Genomic DNA, 21,407 nt, shown 5'->3' with positions numbered 1-21,407 from the left:
GATTGTTTTTCAGTCATTCCAAAAAAATACTACCATGAAAGTAAATGTTCTCTTTTGGACAAAAACTTTCATGGTCCATGAAAAAAAAACATCTCAAACAAATGGCAAAATGACAGCAGGCACAAAACGTAAGCACACACACTTCTAGGGGACATGACTCTGAATTTGTCCCAGACTTTTTCAGATCACCATGGTCATGCAAAGTGGCAAAATGCACCATTTATGAGAAGGTAGGATCTGGGTTAACTTTTGGATGACGGCAAAAGTTTTAATATGAGTAGGGGTAGGGAAGGGTGAGAACCAAATGTATGGTCATGACTGCTCAGACAATCTCTAAGGCAAGAACTTACTTCCAGATCCATCTTTGACTCTAGGTCCTTCAGGCTTGGCCTCAGAAATAATGTTTGCATTGGCGTTATTCTCCATCTCGATCACAAAGTCGCTGTCCTCCTCAAACTCAGGGTGACTAAAGATCCAATCCAGTGCTCTTTCCAGGTTATTATTCTAATAAAATAAAACATTTTCACAATGTATGCAGTCCCAGGGCCTCATTATATCCTGACCACTTGAACCAGGATGTCAAGCAGATAAGGACAGGAGGCCTGAATTCATTAGTCCTAAGTGCCTCTGAGAGCAAAGCTCTGACCCTGCATATGAAACGCACATTCAGCTGGCATTCTCCAAGTCTCCCAACTGAGGTCTGTAATTAGATTCACTGGGAAACAGATCTGAGCAGCAGACCAGCGTTCCAAAGTCCGTATCCATCTGAGTTTCTGCAGGCTGATGCTAATGATGGGGTACAGAACACCAGAGAGTCTGCCATTTGTTGGCGCCCAGCCCTTTCTTGGCCCCGCCAACTGCACACACTACATTCCCTATCAACTGTGTTTTCTGCAGAGAATGATGCCAGACAGAGGGGGCCCAGCACGAGGGCCGTGTTAGTGCCTCCTCTCCCTCCTCTCCCAAGCAGAGTTGTTGAATTGCAGTAGAGACAAGATGAGCATCTTGATTAATGATGACAATACTGCTTAGTTAGGTACATTGTTTCAAACTTAACTCTGCAGTTCAAACCAATCGACCGTAAAAACATTGCCATCTTCCCCTGTTTGTGATATCATGGGCAGGTTAAAGAATTTGCTTAGACATCATCAGAATCGCCAATGAAACAGTCAGTCAAGAAAAATAAGTGGGGCAAAGCAAGTACCCTGAATGAAACTAACTCTGCTTTAGATATTTCAAGCGCATTAAAGGGAAACATATTGTTCCAGCCACACTCCTGGAGTCAGTTGAGAGCCACTATGACAATGGACCCTTCCTTGCAGGCAACCGGTTAGGACAGGTAGGCAGGAATTAGTAGCAGACAACCCCTCAAAAATATACACAGTGTGGCAAGGAAGGATGGGTTAAAAAAAAAAAAAAAAAGAACTTCCTTTCAATATTAAACAAATATCTACCCTGAGAAGGGAAGATTTCCACCCACCATCTAGTTTCACGGTCCTTCTCTCCTGACAACATCAGGAAGTACATGAATACCAGAAGAATCTTCTCCCTCCACAGACACAGAAGTGGAGAATTCCCAGGAGCCTTTAGTCTTCTCTATGAGGACTTCTGAGAGACACTTCTTTAAGGTCTTGGTATCAGAAAAGCAAAATTTGTCCCAAAGAACTGCCTTATTGAATATGGACTCTCATGCATCTCTCTGTGCTCCAAGGCCACAAGAAAGCTCCAAGTTAAATCTTGGAGCCTTGCTAATAATAAACCCTCAGATGATACAGAGTTTCTTTCAGTTTTGGTCTTTCGGTTTCTTTCATCTTGTCCCAGCTGTCTCCCTGGTTTTTTTGTGTGTGTGTTTTTTTTGTTTTGTTTTGTTTTTTACTCCTTATTCTTAAACTGTATCATTTCCCCCAATCATTTACTTTAGCTGTAGGGTAGAATATAAGCAAATAAATCTCTGTGGGCCATGGTGGGGTACAGAGTGAGACAAACATAATTCAAAATGATCAAAGGACACTGGAAAGTCTCCACTGATGCTGACAGAAAGACACACTGCCTCTAATAGGAGGAGGGTATTCGCACAACCTCATGTGCTTACTGTGGCTCGCAGCGCCTGAACAGCCTGATTTCGATGGAATCCCATGGAGGTAATGATAGCAACAATTTCCTCCGGAGGCTGGTTATCCAATCCAGTAGCACCAAAAACAGAGGCTCCAGCAGAAGCTGCTCCTCCATAACCAGGCATGGTCAGTGGTTCAGCAAAATCTGGGGAAGAGAGTCACACTCAGACCTTTTTCTTTTTTTAGTCTTAAAATGAACAATACTTTTGCAGCAATATGGATGGAACTAGAGAGTGTTATGCTAAGTGAGATAAGTTAATCAGAGAAAGACAATTATCATATGATTTCACTCATATGTGAAGTTTAAGAAATAAAACTGAAGATCATAGAGGAAGAGAAGAAAAGTAAAATAAGACAAAACCAGAGAAGGTGACAAACCATAAGAGACTCTTAATCATAGGAAACAAATTGAGGGTTGCTGGAGGGGAGGGTGGGTAGAAGGATAGGGTAACTGGGTGACAGACATTAAGGAGGGCATGTTAAGTAATGAGCACTGGGTGTTATATAAGAATGATGAATCAAAGACTTATTCCTCTGAAACCAATAATACATTATATGTTAATTAATTGAATTTAATTTTTTAAAATGTTTAATTTAAAAAAAGGAAATAACACCAGCTAAGAAGGAAAAATACCTAAAAAGTTCTAATAATTAAGACAGTTGGTACTGACATAAGGATAAATCTATAGATCAAGTGAATAGAATTCAGAGAGTCCAAAAATAAACCCACAGATTTATGGTCAATTGAGTTTTGACAAGGGTACCGAGACTACTCCAATGGGGACAGGACAGTCTTTTCGACAGATGGTGCTGGAACAAGTGCATGTCCACATGCAAGAGAATGAAGCTGGATGCCCATCTCAGGCGATATTCAAAAATTAACTCAAAACAGCTCCCTAACCTCAATGGAAGAGATCTTGAGTTAGCAACATTTCTCAGAATTGATACCAAGAGCACAAGTGACAAAATAAAAATAGATAAATTCAACTTTATCAAAATTAAAAGTTTTTGTGCTTCAAAAAATGCCATCAGGAAAGTGAAAACACTGACAGAATGAGAGAACATATTTGCACATCATGTATCTGGAAAGGAGCTTGTATTCAAAATATGAAAAGAACCACTCAACAATATAAAGACAACCTCCTTGAAAATGGGCAAACAGTTTGAATAGACATTTCTCCAAAGATACATAAATTACCCACAAACACAAGGAAAGATGCTCTACACATCATTAGTTATCAGGGAAATGCAAATAAAAACCACCATGAGCTACCGTGTTCCCATCCACTGAAATGGCTATAATAAAAACATCAGTAACAAGGGTTGGAGAGGATGTGGAGAAACTGGAATGCTCACCCTTTGTGGCAGAATGTAAAACGGTATAGCCAAGTGAAAACCACTTTGGCAGTTCCTCAAAAAGGTAAACACAGAATTACCATATGACATGGCAACTCCACTCAAGAGAAATTAAAACATGTTCACACAAAAATGTGTATTCAAATGTTTATAGCTACAGTATTCACAGTAGCCAAAAACTGGAAATAGCCCAAATGTCTACCAACAGATGGAAAGATAAATAGCTTGTGTGTCCCTACAGCAAAATATTCTTAGTGGTAATAGTTGCACAACTCTGATAACTTACTAAAAAGCACAGAAATGTACACTTCAAATGGGTGAATTATATGGTCTATGGTAAACTATACCTTAATAAAGTAGACAGAGGCAAAATCTTACTAAACAGCCCCATTCCTTCATGTACATTTTTCTATTTCAAGTCCTTATCATTTTTTAGCTAGTAGTATGGGCAGACCTCAATTTATTGCACTTCACCTGATTCCACTTTGCAGATAATGCACTTTTTAAAATAGAAAGTTAGTGGCGACTCTGTGATGAGCAAGCCTACTGGTGCCATTTTTCCAACAACGTTCATTAACTGCATGACCCTGAGTCACATTTTGGTAATTCTCACAGTATTTCAAACTTTTTCTTTATTAGTATATTATGCGATCTGTGATAGTGATCTTTGATGTTACTACTGTAATTGTTTAGGGGCACCACAAACTGCACCCATATAAAACAGCAAACTTAATCTATACGTTGTGTGTCTTTTGACTGCTCCACTGAGCAGCCATTTTCCAGTCTCCCTCTTTTTAGGCCCCCTTATTCCCTGAGACACAATATTGAAATTAGGCCAGTTACTAACCATACAACAGCTTCTAAATGTTCAAGCAAAAGGAAGAATCACACATCTTTCACTTTAACTCAAATGCTAATGTGACTAATCTTAGAGAGGAGGGGATATTGAAAACTGAGATAATCCAAAAGCTAGGCCTCTTTACACCAAAGAGTCAAATTGTAAAGGCAAAGGGAGAATTCTTGAAGGAAATGAGAAGTGCTCCTCTGGTGAACACACCAATGATAGAAAGCACAGCAGCTTCATTGCTGATGGAGAAGGTTTTAGAGGTTTAGACAGAAGATCAAACCAGCCACAACATTCCCTTGAAACCAAAACCTAGTCTAGAGTAAAGCCCTCCCTATCTTCAGTCTACAAAGGCAGGGAAGGAAGTTGTAGCAGGAAAGAATGAAGCTAGCAGAGGCTGGTTCACAAAGTTGAAGGAAAGAAGCCATTTCCATAACATAAATGAACAAGGTGAAGTAGCAAGTTACCAGCCATCTATTGGCAGAAGATGCTATCTAGGGCTTTCATAGCTAGAAAGGAGAAGTCAATGCCTGGCTTCAAAGTGTAAAAGGATTGCTGGACTCTCTTGCTAGGGGACAATGCAGCTGGTGACGTTAAGTTGAAGCCAATGCTCATAGACCATTTCAAAAATCCTAGGGCTCTTAAGAATTATGCTAAATCCATTCTGCCTCTGCTCTAGAAATGGAACAAAGCCTGGATGGCAGCACATCTGTTTATAACACGGTTTACTGAATATTTTAAGCCACTGTTGAGACCTACTGCTCAGGGAAAAAAAAACTTTCTATCAAAATAAGACTGCTCACTGACAATGCACCTCGTGACCCAAGATCTCTGACACAGACAAACAGTGAGATTGATGTTGTTTTCGTGAATACTACCACAACATCCATTCTTCAGCCCATGGATCCAGGAGTGATTTCAACTTTCAAGTCTTACTATTGAAGAAATACATTTTGTAAGGCTGTAGCTGCCACAGATTCCTTCGATGGATACGACAGAGTAAACTGAAAGCCTTCTGGAAAGAATCCACCAATCTAGATGCCATTAAGAACACTTGTGATACACAGGAAAGAGCTCAAAATATCAACGTTAACAGCAATTTGGAAGAAAATGCCACCCTTCGTGGGTGACTTAGAGGCATTCAAGATTTCAGTAGAGGAAGTCGCCGCAGACGTGGTGGAAAGAGCAAGAGAACTAGAATTAGAAGAGGAGCCTGAAGGCGGGACTGAGTTGCTGCGATCTCGTGATAAAATTTTAACAGATGAGCATTTGCTGCTTATGGATGAATAAAGAAAGCAAACGGTTTCTTGAAATAGAACCCACTCCTGGTGAAGATGCTATGAAGACTGTTGAAATGACAATAAAAGACCTAAAATATGACATAAACTTGGTTGACAAAACAGCAGCAGGATTTGAGAGGACCGACTCCAATTTTCAAAGAAGTTCTACTGTAAGAGAAACTCCATCAAATAACATCACGTGTTACACAGCAACCATTTATGAAAGGAAGAATCAGTCGATGCAGCAAAAACAAAGTATTTTTCAATTAAGGTATGTACATTTTTAGACATATTGCTATTATACACTTAATAGGCTACAATATGGTATAAACATCACTCTTCTATGCACTGGAAACCAAAACATTCATTGGATTCACTTTATCATGATACTCACTTTACTGTGGTGGTCTGGGACTGAGCTAGCAACAGCTCTGACATATGCCTCTATATCCTACATCTTTCCAGTGGTCATTACTTGCTTTAAAAGGGTGAGTTACATTTCAAGAAAGCAAGTAATTTTTTTTTGAGGATGCAATAAGATTTTTATTATTTTTTTAAATTTTTATTTAATTTTATTTTTTTCAGTGTTCCAAAATTCATTATTTATGCACCACACCCAGTGCTCCATGTAATATGTGCCCTCCATAATATATATATTTTTTAAGAGTAAAGATGAACATTGTGACTTTGCTCCACAAGAAAAGTGCCTCCTCATTGCAGCAGAGAAAGTGAGCTGAGAGTGTAAATTATGAGGGACAAAAGAAAGCGAGCTAAGAAGCTAAATTATGAGTTAAGTGTCATTTTCTGGGACCCATTCAGAGGACACCGAAAGACCAAGACTTAGCATCACTGACAACCCCATCAGATTCCAAAGCTATCCCCTCTTCCAACCACTCACCTGGCTCTTCCATGTGAACAATGATCCAGTTGAAGGCCACTTCGGCTCCCATATTTCCAGTAAAGTACACAGCCTTCCGACACGCTTCTAGAGGGAAGCCCATCTCCGCCAGCTGCATCACTGATGACTCATCAATGTCCGAGGCTACAGAGCACAACAGAACACTCTGGTGTAAAAACGTAAACTCTCTTTCTCCTCACCCTAGCTTCTCCTCATCCACCAGCCACATGCTACCCAGAGAAAATGCTCTTCTGTTTGGTGTATAAATGGTATTTTACCTCTGCTTTGTTTGAGTTCATCTAAATATTACACCATTTGAGCTTAAATATCTTTGACCTAAATAGGAACCACAATAGCCACCTAGACAATCCAAACACTGAAAAACAATTCCTTAATTTCATATGGGAGATTGGGTGTATTCCCAGAACCATTGCAGTCTCTCAGATCCTTCTCAAGACTTCTCCTACAGCCATCTCTCCTATCACTGAAAGCTGAAGAGAAAAGCTTTAAATCTCATAGGAAGTTATGCCAGGTCTTTAAGTATATCAGCAATCAAAGGAAGTAATCAGCTCTGGGAAATGGAGAGCCCAAATGCTAAGTATGGAAGGACACAATATGTTCTGTAATGGTATCCATTTAAGATATTAAAAGAGATAGATTTAGGGGGGCCTGAGTGGCTCAGTGGGTTAAAGCCTCTGCTTTCGGCTCAGGTCCTGGGATTGAGCCCCACATCGGGCTCTCTGCTCCGCGGAGAGCCTGCTTCCTCCTCTCTCTCCCTGCCTGCCTCTCTTTCCTACTTGTAATCTCTGTCAAACAAATAAATAAAATCTTAAAAAAAAGAGAGAGAGAGATAGCTTTATAAACCTAATGTGGGCTTAGACACAGAGGGCTTAGACACAGAGGGTTTTTTTTTTCTCATAATGACATATAGATACTGGTAAAGACGTATGTGTATGTGTCTGTATGTATGTGTGTGTATACATGGACACAGATAAGCACATGTATCTATACATAATGTATAAAACATACATAAAAACCTATGGGCATGTGTGTATATACATATATGTAAGTGTACACAGATAAACACAGAAATATGTGTGGTTATAATACACATGTACATGTGTATATATACATACACCTGTTACATTTTATGGAGACACTTTTGTATGTGTATATACATGTGCATGTTTATATGTATACATATACATGTATATAAACCTACATAGTGCTCTCAAATTATCCAACAACTGGAGGGGAACAGGAGCACAAAATATATCCCTTATGTTTTCTACACCCTGAGGTCTCTAATCTACTGAAAATTCTGCCAAAGATGGCAACTAGGAGAACTGAGTAGTAGCAGTAAATGAGGATTAGAGGTATCTGTTCTATAAAAACTATATTGAAACTGTGTTTATCAGGGTGCCTGGGTAGATTAGTTAAGTGTCCGACTCTTGATTTCAGATCAGGTCATGATCTCTGGGTCGTGAGCTCAAGCCCTGCCTTGGGCTCCATGTTGGGCACGGAGACTGCTTACGATTCTCTCTCTACAGGGTGCGTGGGTGGCTCAGTTGGTGAAGCGACTGCCTTCGGCTCAGGTCATGATCCCAGGGTCCAGGGATTGAGCCCCCCATCAGGCTCCTGCTCAGTGGGGAGCCTGCTTCTCCCTCTCCCTTTGCTATTCTGTCTGCTTATGCTCTCTCACTCTGTCCAATAAATAAGTAAATAAATATATTTTTTTTTAAAAAATAAATATCTTAAAAAAAAAAAAAGGTTCTCTCTCTGCTTCTCCCTCTTCCCCCTCCTTCTCACCACCGTCCCACCCCCGGCACTCTCTCTTTCTAAAAAGAAAAAAGAAATGTGTTTATCAACGTTCTCTTTTACAAGAGAACATCTTTTCAATACCAGATTTTAAGAAAGCAATGATTTAGGACAGCAGTGATTCCCAAGTTGTGTTCCATGACAGCCTGATGTCCTAAGAAAGATGTCATTATTGAACCACAAAACAAGGGGTTTCCATGGCCAAAGAAGTCCTAAAATCTACATTCTCTACTCTCCCCTTAGAAATTTACAATGTGCGTTAGCACAGCGAAGACTTAAAAATCCTGTCATAAAGACTCCTGCACTTAAGGAAACTAGGAAACTCTTTCTACAGAACACCTTCCAACGTCTTGAGAAACTCTAATGTTCCCTACAATGTAATTTAGGAAGTGCAGCTCAATAAATGGTTATGGGGGTCTCTTATAACAGACTGAAAACGTATAATTCCATTTTTGTGAAAAATAAAGTAAGCAAAGCACAGGCCAGCAGAAGGATATACACCAAGTGTTAACAATGGTTATGGATGAGTGATGAAACCATAAAGGACACTTAACGGTTAACCCACAGTTTGTAAATATCTTTTTACTCCCATAATAAGAAAACAATTAAAGTTATTCTTTAAAAATCTGAGAAAGGTGGGGTGCAAATGTTAAACAATCCCAGATAATTCTATTTTCTCCCGTTGAGAGTACAGGTGGCTGCTGATAACAGCAGGCTTAGATCTGGGAGGAAATCAATGGCCCAGCCCTAAACACTAGAGACTGGCTGAGTGCTCTGGGTCAGAGACAGACTCCTCCCCCGCAGTCAGTGATAAAACCCCATCCCTTCCCCTGGGGCAAAAGCCTTACAGAACAGCTCTCTGCAGAAGCAAAAGCAGCCCGCAGACCTCTCACATTCCAGAAAAGGTCACGTGGCCCGAAAAGCACACTTGACTCCCAGCCCAGATTCTGCTCCCAGCTCTGGGGTCTCTGAAGTTTCCTGAGTCTCAGTTTTACACTCTCTAAAAGGTTACCTGCCCTGTCCTTCTTACTGTGATAATCAAATGAGAAGCTGGATTTTGTATGAACAGTAAAGTTATATAGGATCGGAAGGATTTGTAAAATAATAAACACAGTATGACTCATGGTAACCATTCCAGAGCAATACCAACCATTGTTATTATTATAATTAAATTATTCACAAAGGCAATGGTTTTCCCAAGACCCTCACTAACCCTGACAGCTTCTAGCAATGAGCAAATCATAATTGACCAAGGAGAGGAAATAAGGTCTAAGACACATGATCAATCATTTGCAATGTAAAACACATGAACTTGTAAACTAACAATAGTTTGTCTGTGGAAGGTCTTTGTAGACAAAAAGATTCGGAGTATTTAGTGTTAAACATTCCCCCTTCCTCCTAATTAATATCTAAATACTCATCAGAAATGGTTTATTGCATTCTTTTCAGAAAACCGAGAGTATCAACTCCTATAAGATTAAGGAACTAAAAATCTATAAAATTAACACACAATCCAATGACACTACTAACGTTGAGAGTATTAATTAATGCTACCATGTCCCGTCAGTCATGAGTCATCTCTACATGTCCATCAGCAGGAATGGAAAAAAGTGCCTGACCACTGTGCCATCACTGCATCAAGAGCCCTAATCATGGCCAGAGTGGGAAGAAATGGCATCATGGCATCATGAGCCCACCTTCATACAAGTGGGCTATGGCTCAGAGAAGTTAAGTAAATTTTTCTAGCTTGTAGTCATAAACGTCAGGGCCAAGTGTCTAGTCCAGGGCCGGTTGGCTTTCAGGCTGATGATCATCCTCCTGAGCTACGGAGTCACTAATCACCATGTCACTGGTTTACATGTGCTGCTAACTAAACTTGCAGACAAAGAATCCCTCCCACCCAGGAAAAGCTGTACATAACCACACAGCGAGAACAATGCCCCTTTATTGAATTCCCACAGATAAATGTCAGACCAATGACACTGGTGTAGGACACTAAGAAAAATTTCAAAAGGTACATACGGTCTATCAGTTGGTTCATCAGGCGATCTGGAAATTAATGGAGAGGCAGAAAATGAGATCAATGCACAGCAAAGAGTTTTAGAGAAAGAAAAAGAGTCCCTGCAGGGCAATCCCTAATCTCTCACCCCTAAGGATCCCATGCTGTGGTCCACCCCCTAGCACCCCACCACACACACCACCCAGCCTGTACAACATGAAATCATTACAGTAGGGAGTAAAAATAAACAGGTTTCAAGCATTTCAACCAGATAAAACATCATGTTTTAGGCCCTTTCTCTACTCTCTGTACCCTACAGTTTAACATCTGACTTAGCGTCCAAGAATAATGGAACATAGGTGCCAATCTCGAATCCTATCTTGAGTCTCCTGGATTCACCTTACCCTTCTTCTGCACCTGAACATGGTCACCAAGAATATTTAGTGCTCAACTGATGAGAAACCTTTGGAAGAGGGGCCCAGTGTGCTCTAGCACTATTAACTGACCTAATTAACTGATTAAAAAGGTGAACAGTAAGTAAATAGGTAAGCAAATGAGAACAGAATGAAACTGATTTCATCAGTAACTGAGCTAAAAATAAAACCAAGATTTTTTGACACTGTCCTTGGATCCACAAAAGTGAAACAATTATTATCTGCTTGTCCTTTTTCCTTAAAAAGTTAGATATTCTGGGGCGCCTGGGTGGCTCAGTGGGTTAAGCCACTGCCTTCGGCTCAGGTCATGATCTCAGGGTCCTGGGATCGAGCCCCGCATCGGGCTCTCTGCTCAGCAGGGAGCCTGCTTCCTCCTCTCTCTCTCTGCCTGCCTCTCTGCCTACTTGTGATCTCTGTCTGTCAAATAAATAAATAAAATCTTAAAAAAAAAAAAAAAAGTTAGATATTCTGAACAAAAATCTCGCTCCCTCGCTATGAAGCAGTGACAAAGCTGGGGAGGTGAAACAGGGTCAAGATTTTTAAAATCAGCACACACTACTGAATTTCCCCTTTGGATTATCCAGAGGACTCCCAAGATGACACAGCTCCTCAAGATTGAGAGCCTACTGAAAACACGCTCCTTCTCTTCCCCACTGGCCAATTTATTTGAGCCAAGGAGAGGGAGGAAGGGAAGGGAAGCTAGAGGCTGCATAACCTAAAGACTATTTTGGAGATTTGCTGCCCTCTATTGCCAGTGATTTCTGCAGGTCCGTTTCAACTACCTGCGACAGGTCTGTGCCTTTTCCCATGTCTACCTGAGGTTTACAGTTGTAGCCAGGCCTCACTATTGTGAGTCTACAGTGCGTTACAACACAGGAAGATGTGGCGGGAGATAAGAGACTCTTCCATTGGGGGTGGGGTGGGTAGAGGGGTAAGAGAGCAACCTCCTGGCAGACAATGGTACCTTTTGAGTCATCAGGAATGACTATAGGGGGGCTGATGTCCGGAAGTTCCTCTTCTCCTGGCTGTAACCCCCTGGCTCGGAGATGATTGATATCAAGTAGGTCTGGCATATCAATAGAAACATCTACAAAGTGAGAGAGATTACATTCACCAGACTCCCCCAAAACCCACAATTGCCCCCTAAAACCAGCACCTCTAGCTCTTATGTGCATGTGTCTGGGCAGAGCTAAGGGATGCTTTTCAGTCCCCTGGAGTAAATCCCTAGACAAGGAGACTCACTGAGACTAGTTACATTTAATAGAGAAGCAGGGGGAATATACAGAGCGTTTCACACTGAACAAGCCAGAAGTTGCAAACTGGGAGCCCAAAGACCAGTTGTAGCAAACAGAACGTCGGATGTTTCTAAAATGTTGGCGACAAATTCCAATTTTAAAATCAGAAGATTTCATTTAAAGATCTGTATTTCCAGCTTATTTTGAAAAATAAATATTCTCATATGGTAACAACTGCCCTGGGGCTGATCTTCGGTTTCCAGTCCAGACAATATGTGCTCTACAAGATTGTAGGGCACAGACCCCACTGCTCCCGATTGCCCCCATGGCCCTGACATCATATTCGCAATTCTGATTCTTCTGGTAAGAAAATGTCTTTCTAAGCCACGTCTTTATCCAAAGTGGAAATACCCAAGAAAGGCTAAGATAGCTAGGCTACACATTTTTTATATCCAATGTACTCCTGCCATTTACCTTATCCCCCAGTCCATATGAGGCAGTGGAGTTTGCAACCCCTAGATTACGCCTTTTCTCAGATCATGAAGGACCCTGTGATCATTCTCACCAAGGTAATAAAGAATGAAGTTTTAAAGAAATAAATTCAATCTTTAGTGTATTAGTCTTGGGAAATTTTTTCTAACTTCTCGGGTCAGTTGTTACTGTGCTGACTTACTCGGATACAAAATTTAACAGTCTAAGAGCCTGTTGAAATTTAGTGTTATATTGAGATACAATAATAATGAAAAATGGGTCCAAATGTTGGTGTGGGATAGGTCTTCCAGGCTAGTAAACGGAGCTTGAAAATACTATCCCCAAAACCAGTTATGATGCCAGGTACGTAAATCTTATTTTAAAACAACAACCCGAAGAAAAAGCTTAGTTAAAAAAAATTTTTTTTCAATCTCAGGGAGCAGCAAAAACAAACATAATGTCTGACCCACAAAATCAATACAACTGTTCTCCACAGAGAAATTCAGGTTCATTAAAGCAGGCTTCGAGGCTCCTTTAAATTCAGCAAGTCTATGAAATCTGATCTGGAGTTTTTATCCTTTACGGAAATTCCAAGGACAGAGAAAAATAAGAACGCTGCTTCCAAAGCAGGTGAAAGCCTTTAGGAGAAAGCAGTTTTCTCTCAGGTCCTTCCTAGGTCCACAGAGGAAAGGCTGAGTGCGGAGCATGCTGGCCGCAAAATCGTTCCACCAGGAACTAAAAGGTCTACTGCAGAAGCAGTCAGCGCCCTCCATCCTGTCAGGTGGCAGACAAGGGCCCTGACAACTGAGCACCGGAGGTTCCCGGGGAAACCAGCCTGATTTCACATTCTTTTCACCTACATTCTCCAGAAGACCCGGTGAGTGCTTAATTAACCAGTGTAAGGCCTGAGTTGTTTTTCAAGCACTCAGAAACATAGAATGTTTAAAAGCCTGGCAAACAGTCTGAGGTACACTTGCTTGAGAAACGTGTCCTGCCGCGGCACGGAGGACAGCCTAAAAACAACTTTGACGTTGGATCCTGATGTTGGTGAAAAGGTTCTTGTACATCCTCTGGAACACTCAAACCTCTAACAAGGGTCGAGGGCCTTTACAATTCACAAGAAAAAAGCCCAAGGAAGCCAAAATCAAATTCCTTTTTTGACGATTTAAAGCACCTGGCTGTACTCATTATTAATAAAATCTGCGTGATGTAAGTGACTGCCATTAGCCACACCCACCTGCTTCGGAGGCCAAGGAGAGCTAATAAGAGGAGCATGTATCTTCAGTTACCTGCACCTCCACGCGTGGGCTTTGGACCAGCAGCACCAGCAGCATCAGTATCACCGGGGAGCTTGTGAGAAATAAAGAATCCCTGCCCCCCACCCCGACCTGCTGAATTAACACGTGCGTTCTGCCAAGATCCCAGGTGATTTGTATGCATGTTAAAGTTTGGAAAGTACTGTTGATTTGATAATGTGGGGATCCCATTTTGACTCTTAGAATCCAGTCATTCCAGAACGCATTATTAGAGGGGTGGGAAACACGGGGTGATTTTTATTGTCAGTGCATATCATATACTTTTGACTTGAAAGAGAAAGGTGGGGATGATGGAAAAAGAATGAAATCGAATGATTTCTGACAGCCAACCACACAGGCCCCCTTCACATGCCATTTTTTTCCAATGGCCAATTTGATGTGTTAAGCAAAAGCATGCAAAAGATACCTACCAAATTTTTTGGGAACCCAGTCAAGACCAAAAGTGAACTTCTTTATCTGCACTACCAAGTATTCAGGGAATGAGGCAAAGCGAGATGTTCTGGGAAACACAAGGGGATTAGATCAATGAAACAAGGCAGTAAGAATCGTGACTACAGTTCATGAAGCATCACAAGCTTTGCCCGACGCATACGTGGCAGTTCCAGCGACTGCACTGAAGAGGAGGGACAGGCAAACACCATCGGTTGACCCACACACCCACTCCCAGTCACTCGCCCTGGCCTTCTCACAAGGACAAATTTTTTAACAGAGGACAATGGTGTCCTTTGAGAAGGATCTGGGGCATGTTACAAAATTATACTTTCACTTTGCTGTGGCACTTTGTATCTCTGAGAAAAGTACTCTTCAACCATTGTCATCTGTTTTTCTCCAAAACCCTAGCTAGAATTTAGTACAGTGGGCCCTTGAACAATGCAGAGGTTAGAGGTACTGACCCCCCACCATGCAGTCAGAAATCCATATGTAACTTTTGACTCCCCAAGAACTTAATTACTTATAGTCTACTGTTGACCAGAAGCCTTACCAATAATATAGTCAATTAACACATTTTTAGGTTATATGTATTATATACTGTATTCTTACAATAATATAAGCTGGAGAAAATATAGCATTGTACTGTAAAAAGCCCACTGGACCCACACAGCTCAAACCTGTGTTGTTCAAGGGTCAACTGTGTGTGTGTGTATACATACACATTACATTTGCAGGAGTGTGCAGGCATGCACTCTGTGTTTATACGTGTGGTTTGAAAAGCCCCCAAGCGATCCTGACATACCCCCAATCTCCCCTCCCATAGAGAAACACTATCCTATACCACAAAGCTGGCATGAGGAGGGTTCATTGGAATTTTGGTTGAGGTTGACTATTGGAAATGCCAAAGCTTCAGGAAAATATTACTGTATCTAAAATCCATGGATCCTAAAGGGGTGTGTGTGTGTGTGTGTGTGTGTGTACATATGTGTATATACATATACATCCATACACATATATATATATATTTAATAATTTAAGGTTCAGATTTAGATATTTTAGATACTTAGCTAAAATATCTAAATCTGAACCTTAAATTTTTAAATTAATACATATGGTCAATATCTCGAGTTTCCCCTTCAAATGTTCAGGAATTGCCTGGACTTTGGTTTGACGATTTTAGTATATGTGCTGCCGAAGCGAGCACTGGTTTGACGATTTTATTCAGACTATTCACCCAGGACACCAAAGTCATGCCTGGTTCCAGTTCATTTTCTCCACATGTTTATAACAACCATTTCTGTGTCAGTGTCAATGTGGATAGAGTAGGTACATGTAAGAAAGAAAATAAGCTGCAGGCAAATACTATATGTATCTTCTAAAATAATAGATTCTAGAACACCATCCGCACGAACTCTAAATCATTGCCTTCTACCTGGAATGTATCCGCCCAGAATTCAGAAAGCAACTACAAGTGCATTGCTGCCCCCTAGTGTACAAGAGAAGCCATAGTACAGGGACAGAGCACTATGCAGAAAAAGGGCCAAAGGATGTGGATTTGGGTCTAAGAGATGCTACATGATTCACTCCAAATGTGAACAAATCACTGACCCTCCATGAGGGTCACATCTACAAAACAGATTTACTAATAATAGCTATCTGCCAGGGCAATGCGATGTTCCTGAAATGATGTGAAACCACTTGGCACACTAGAATATACACTACGAATTCCTAGGGAATTAGCATGATGATCTGGTCATAAAAGAACTACAATCCACCAGGTGTTGGACACGGACTTGAGCTGTCAATGACCTGTTTTTTGCCCCAGGCAAGTTACTTAACCTCTCTGGATCTCAAATTCTCCATCACAAGTACAGTAGGAGGGTATAGGCAATAATGTGAGGGAGTTTTTTTTCAAAATAAATAAATAAAGGAGCTTACCCATCCTAAGGAATTCATCTATCATTATCCTGGTTCATTCTTTGGAAATTATCATACTATCTCTAACTAGGTTTTCCTATCTTCTGAGAGGCAATAATAAACATCATTCTTACTTAAATATAGCCAAGTCCTAATTTCCCTGAAACCCAACAAACTCCATCCAGTGTTTTCAACTAACATAAAAATATCACCTTTCTGATTGACCTCTTCCTCTTACCACATCAGCTTAAAACCTGGAAAATATAGAACAGTGAGACCAACCAAAAGTCATCAGTAAATCAATGATCTCCAAAATGTGGTTCAGAAGCCCTAAAATTCTTGCAGTTGCTCTGTGTTCCGTAACTGGGTGAGTAAAACAACTGGTGACAGCATGGGGCAAGGGGCAGTGCAGGGAACTGGAGGCGGGGTTGAATGGGAGAGAGGTGGATAATGTAACACACCACACCCCTTTGTTATGGGTAACTCCCAACCTGAGAGTACCAGACTTCAGGTTAGATGACACCCACATTTACATCCGCCCTGTTGGGTAAACACGCTTTATTCATTTCTGTAGCCTCTACAGGGTCTCAAATTGAATCACACAGGTAGTAACTGCTCAATATATATTTGTTCAAAATAATGTCAAAAGTAGTAATTAGCATTCATTAATTGCAGGCTTGGGACATCAACTCCTGAAATCTAACAAAGTTGTAAATGACGCACCACTTACTCTTTTATTCCTAAAATTCATTCCTGGAAATTAAAATTTTTCTTGAAAATTTCTGTATTTAATTAAGACCACTGGAGCATAAATCATTCAAAAGATCTAGGTAGACACACAACAAATTTGCCTCCAAAAACTACTACTGGAACTAAATGAGTCAGGACACAAAGTGCTTAAAATAGTGCTTAACAACACTATTATGCTGTCTATTGACAACCCATTATCATTATCCTATCAATTGTTCACTAATTATAATTGAGGCAAAAACACCACAAATGTTTTAATAAGAAAAATACATAAGCTGTCCCTCCCTGTGAAATTAAGATTGTCTATTGTCTTGAAGACCTGGCAACTAAAAAAATACAGCACAGTTCTATCCTTTCCATTAAATATGTTGAAAATATGATAATTAATTAACCACAAACTGTACAACCCAAGGCCAAAAAAAGGAAAGGAAAGATAAAAACAATGGTTATAACAATCACAGCACATGCTTGCTCTGCACAAGGCAGTATACAAAGCACTTTGCAAAGTTTCTCTCTCCTTACTCTTCACTCCGACCCTATGAAGAAAGTACTATTATCCCACTTACAGTTAAGGAAACAGTGGCTTGGAATCACTTGGCCAAGATCATGTTTCAGTAAGTTCTACACTGGGGATTCAAAACACTGCCCGTCCACCTAAAGCTTGTGCTCTGGAACCCCAAACTGTGTTCTCCTCTTTATAAATGATAAAAGTCAAGACAAAATCTCTCCCTATTGACCTTTAACGCATGAGTTGCTTGACAGCAGGACCTAGGTCTTGTTCGGTCCATTGCCTAGGATATTCCTGGTGAACAATAATACTTGCTGGGTGAATGAAATTTCCAAACACTAATATTGTTCCCAGAAACAGTCCGTTCAGGACTATTTAAGCAAGAACCTTTATGTCTGGTCCATACTAGCCAAAACTTTACGAAAAGGACATCTTTTGCCTCTTCCTGGCCTTTCAGGCTCTGGGTCTAACACAAGAAAAATTCAAGACCCCAAACTAACATAGTGAAGAGATCTATATTGCTGGAAATAAGAAAAAGAAAAAAAAATTTTTTAGGAACTCACTGAAGTGGTTTCCCCAAAACTAATATTTGAAACATGATAAGAACTAATAAGGAATATGCAAGGCTACATAAGGATTACAAGGATATGAGAATAAGCAAGCATGATCAAAAATATGGGATAATACATATAAGAGGGATTAAGGGTTTAAACTTTGTATTCAATCAATTTGAATGAATTCCAGGCCTGCCACCTACTGGCCTATTACTTCTCTTCTTATTTTCTTATCCATAAAACGGGGAAGAATAGTAGCACCTACCCCTTAGTAATACCAAGAGGATTAAAGGTTAATTGATGGTAAGTGCTTAACACATGACCTGGAATGATAAATGGACAAATATGGTAGTTGCTTTATTAACCTAAAACATGTTTTCTCCTTTTCCACAAAGACCAGTTTTCAATTAACAATTGGATATATCCAATATTCATTTTTTTCACATACGTAAAACCATGAGGGCACATATACATATAAAAGAGGAAAAGGAGGGGCGCCTGGGTGGCTCAGTGGGTTAAGCCGCTGCCTTCGGCTCAGGTCATGATCTCAGGGTCCTGGGATCGAGTCCCACATCGGGCTCTCTGCTCAGCAGGGAGCCTACTTCCCTCTCGCTCTCTCTCTCTGCCAGCCTCTCTGCTTACCTGTGATCTCTCTCTGTCAAATAAATAAAAAAAAATAAAAATTAAAAAAAAAGAGGAAAAGGAAAAATCCATTGAATATCTACTGTTAAGGATTAGAGAAAGCAGAAATCCCTCTCCTAGACAGTTACGTTAGCACTGCCTACAACTAAATATTTCATAGCATTTGAGGCGAAAACCAGGTAAGCAAGCATCATTCCTCCATTACGGATAGAAGGAGGACATTGTGTGGTGACTTTGCCCTAGGATAGAACATACACTGGGAAGAGGACACAGGAGATGAATCCAGATCTCCCGGCCACAAAGCCAATGCCTCCCTACTCCATTTTAATGATGGGCCTTCTGTTAGTGATGAGAAGACTCCTTCCCACAGGCCCAGAGAGTATGTCAGAACTTACATTTCTAAGACATGAGGCTACTTTTCTGAAGAGCAGAAAAGGGCAGGTAAGTAGACAGGGAAATGAAGAACACTGCAGCTTACACCTGATGCTGGTCACTTTCTAGGGGGTCAGGTCCCCTGATCACTTCTATGCCCCACATGGAATCAGAATTCAAGTGCAAAGAGAGAAGAATCCAGGTTTGAGAAACCTACCTATGGTCAATAATTAAAGTAAAAAAAAAAAATGTTGTACACCTTAAACGTACAACAATAGTATTTTCTTTCAATATGTATCAATATATGTCAATATCTCAATACCGTCAATGATATTCAATAAAGCTGGGGAGGGAGGAATAATGAGAGAAATTGGGTCTACCACTAAGATAGTGTATAGATGTCTAACTGCCCAATGATGGCTCCAGGTTTCAGTGAAGTGAGTCTCATGCATTGAACACACCAACTCACTAACTCTTCTCTGTGAGGACACACACACACATACACACATCCCATAACTGAGCAACCCTAGGATGAAAACGTACTCCACAATGGATAATTAATAACTGAATGGACTACTATTAATCTCATTTGGATATGAAAATTTTTATAAAAATTATTTTAAGAAAACATGGCCTTTTTTAACTTCTAAAATAAATTCTTTCTGTTTTCCCATTTTTAACATAGGAAGTCAATCATCTGAAACAAAGAAGAATCCTAAGCGATGGCTATTGCTGGGAATAATTGATTTAAGTCTGACTGCGACTTGAGGTGATAAAAATATCCAGCAGTAGCCCTTCTGCCTTCATGACCCTGTGCATCAAAATCAAGCTCAATTTTAGCTAGAAGGACAGACAGCCGAAGAATACCCAAAAGAAGTAAGATTCCCAGAGCCAAACTTTCAGATCTACCTTCATTTTATGCCTCTCTCTTTTTCTAATTGTATGATGTGCATTGGCTAGGACTTGACTGTATAAAATCAGTTAATCAAGTGCAGGAAAAAATGTTTTATGTGCCTGACAATGAGGCGCAAGATGGGGAACAGCATTTTCTACATCCCAAGCAGCTCATCGGAACAATCAGGAACTGTATGTCCACTTCAAGATGTCCCGAGAGCTCCGGTCACCAAATGCTAAGCCAAATCTTTAATTATGGAATTAAAATCTATCATAGGGGAGTTTAAATATTGAAGACTACCAAAAGTATTTCTGTAATCTCTTCATTAATAGACTCTTGCCATGTGGTAGGGGAGGAGTGTTTAGGAGGTCCTTGGCAAAAAAAAAGCAAATTCCTAATAAAGGATAAACCACGACCTTCCTTAAAAAAAAAAAAAGGAAAGAAAGAAAGAAAAGAGAAGAGAAGACATTCCCTTGCTAGCACACAACATAGTTATAAGCCTGGTTTCTTGGACAGGCCTCACACAAGTGAGCTCTGAAAATTAAGGTTGCACAAATCATAACCCCGTATCACCACACCCCAGAAAGTGTGGGCAGACTCCTACAACGCCCGCCACCTCTCCCTGACCCAGTCCCAACCTCTCAAGCACCCCTCCTTACCCCACTACTGCCACACAAGCATAAACACACAAGCGCACACACATGTGTACTTACTTCACACCCGCAGATTTTGCTTGTAGGGCGCTGCTCCAGAAATCATCTACGTTTTCTGGTTCAGAAAAGGCCTGAAGGCAGGCACTAAATGGTATCTTGGCACGAACCAACTCGGGAAGGGGTCTTCTGTTTGCTTCTGCTTCCCTTCTCGTTAACTCATAGGCAATCAGTTCATCTGAGTAAAAGAGCAAATGAATGACTCACTCTATCTTCCTGAAGTAGAAAACACCCACTTTGGCCGATCTTCCTAAAGGTGTCTGGGCCGGGCCATGATTCTAACCAACACTGCCCAGATAACTTCAGTTTGAGGTTACAAACAAGTTCAGATAGCAGAGCTACCAACCTAAAAGGACTTTCTACAGAACTCCTGCTCAAACGATTAAATACCAACAGAAAAAGAAGACAGCACACCATCAGCCTCCGAGGAGTCAGCAGATCTGCTCTTGGAAACTGCCTATAAGTCAAAATTTTATATAGTTTTGATGGGGTCTTTCTGGGATTCATTTTGTTTACCAAAAAAAAAAAAAAATCACTCCTGATTTATCAGTTTTGGGGCACCCTTATGCACCTATGTATTTTCTTAAGCACATCTGAATATGGGTTTAAAATTCATTGTGCAGTCCACAACCAGTTTATGATGTACTTATATCTAGGATGCCAGTATTAGGCACCCCAACAATCAATTTCCAGGGACTACATTGTAAATCTTTCTGAAAAAGGATAGTTACCATTCATAAATTATAAACAGTGGGTTAGAGAGGATCACAGAACTGAGCAGAACATCCCCAAGGCTGGCAAGAGAAAGCAATTAAGCCTAATTCTAGAAAGGAAACAAACCACAGTCCCCTACCCTCATTTC

General features: G+C 40.6%; 1 protein-coding gene across 1 annotated transcript in view; it reads right to left on the bottom strand.

The window, feature by feature from the left end:
* USP13 (ubiquitin specific peptidase 13) overlaps positions 1–21,407 on the bottom strand; it is a 112,387-nt gene that overhangs the window by 20,040 nt on the left and 70,940 nt on the right. Inside the window, exons 13-19 of the mRNA XM_044251836.1 lie at positions 20,549–20,723; positions 14,176–14,264; positions 11,708–11,830; positions 10,333–10,359; positions 6,493–6,636; positions 2,093–2,259; positions 351–504 (exon numbers count right to left, since the gene is read on the bottom strand). Of these exons, the coding sequence (XP_044107771.1) occupies positions 351–504; positions 2,093–2,259; positions 6,493–6,636; positions 10,333–10,359; positions 11,708–11,830; positions 14,176–14,264; positions 20,549–20,723 (879 nt within the window). The remainder of the gene's footprint in view (positions 1–350; positions 505–2,092; positions 2,260–6,492; positions 6,637–10,332; positions 10,360–11,707; positions 11,831–14,175; positions 14,265–20,548; positions 20,724–21,407) is intronic.

This window comes from Neovison vison, chromosome 6, assembly GCF_020171115.1.
Source record: "Neovison vison isolate M4711 chromosome 6, ASM_NN_V1, whole genome shotgun sequence".
Lineage (NCBI taxonomy): Eukaryota > Metazoa > Chordata > Mammalia > Carnivora > Mustelidae > Neogale > Neogale vison.
Note: the sequence above shows the minus strand (reverse complement) of the source record. Positions and strands in the feature narration are given on the sequence as shown.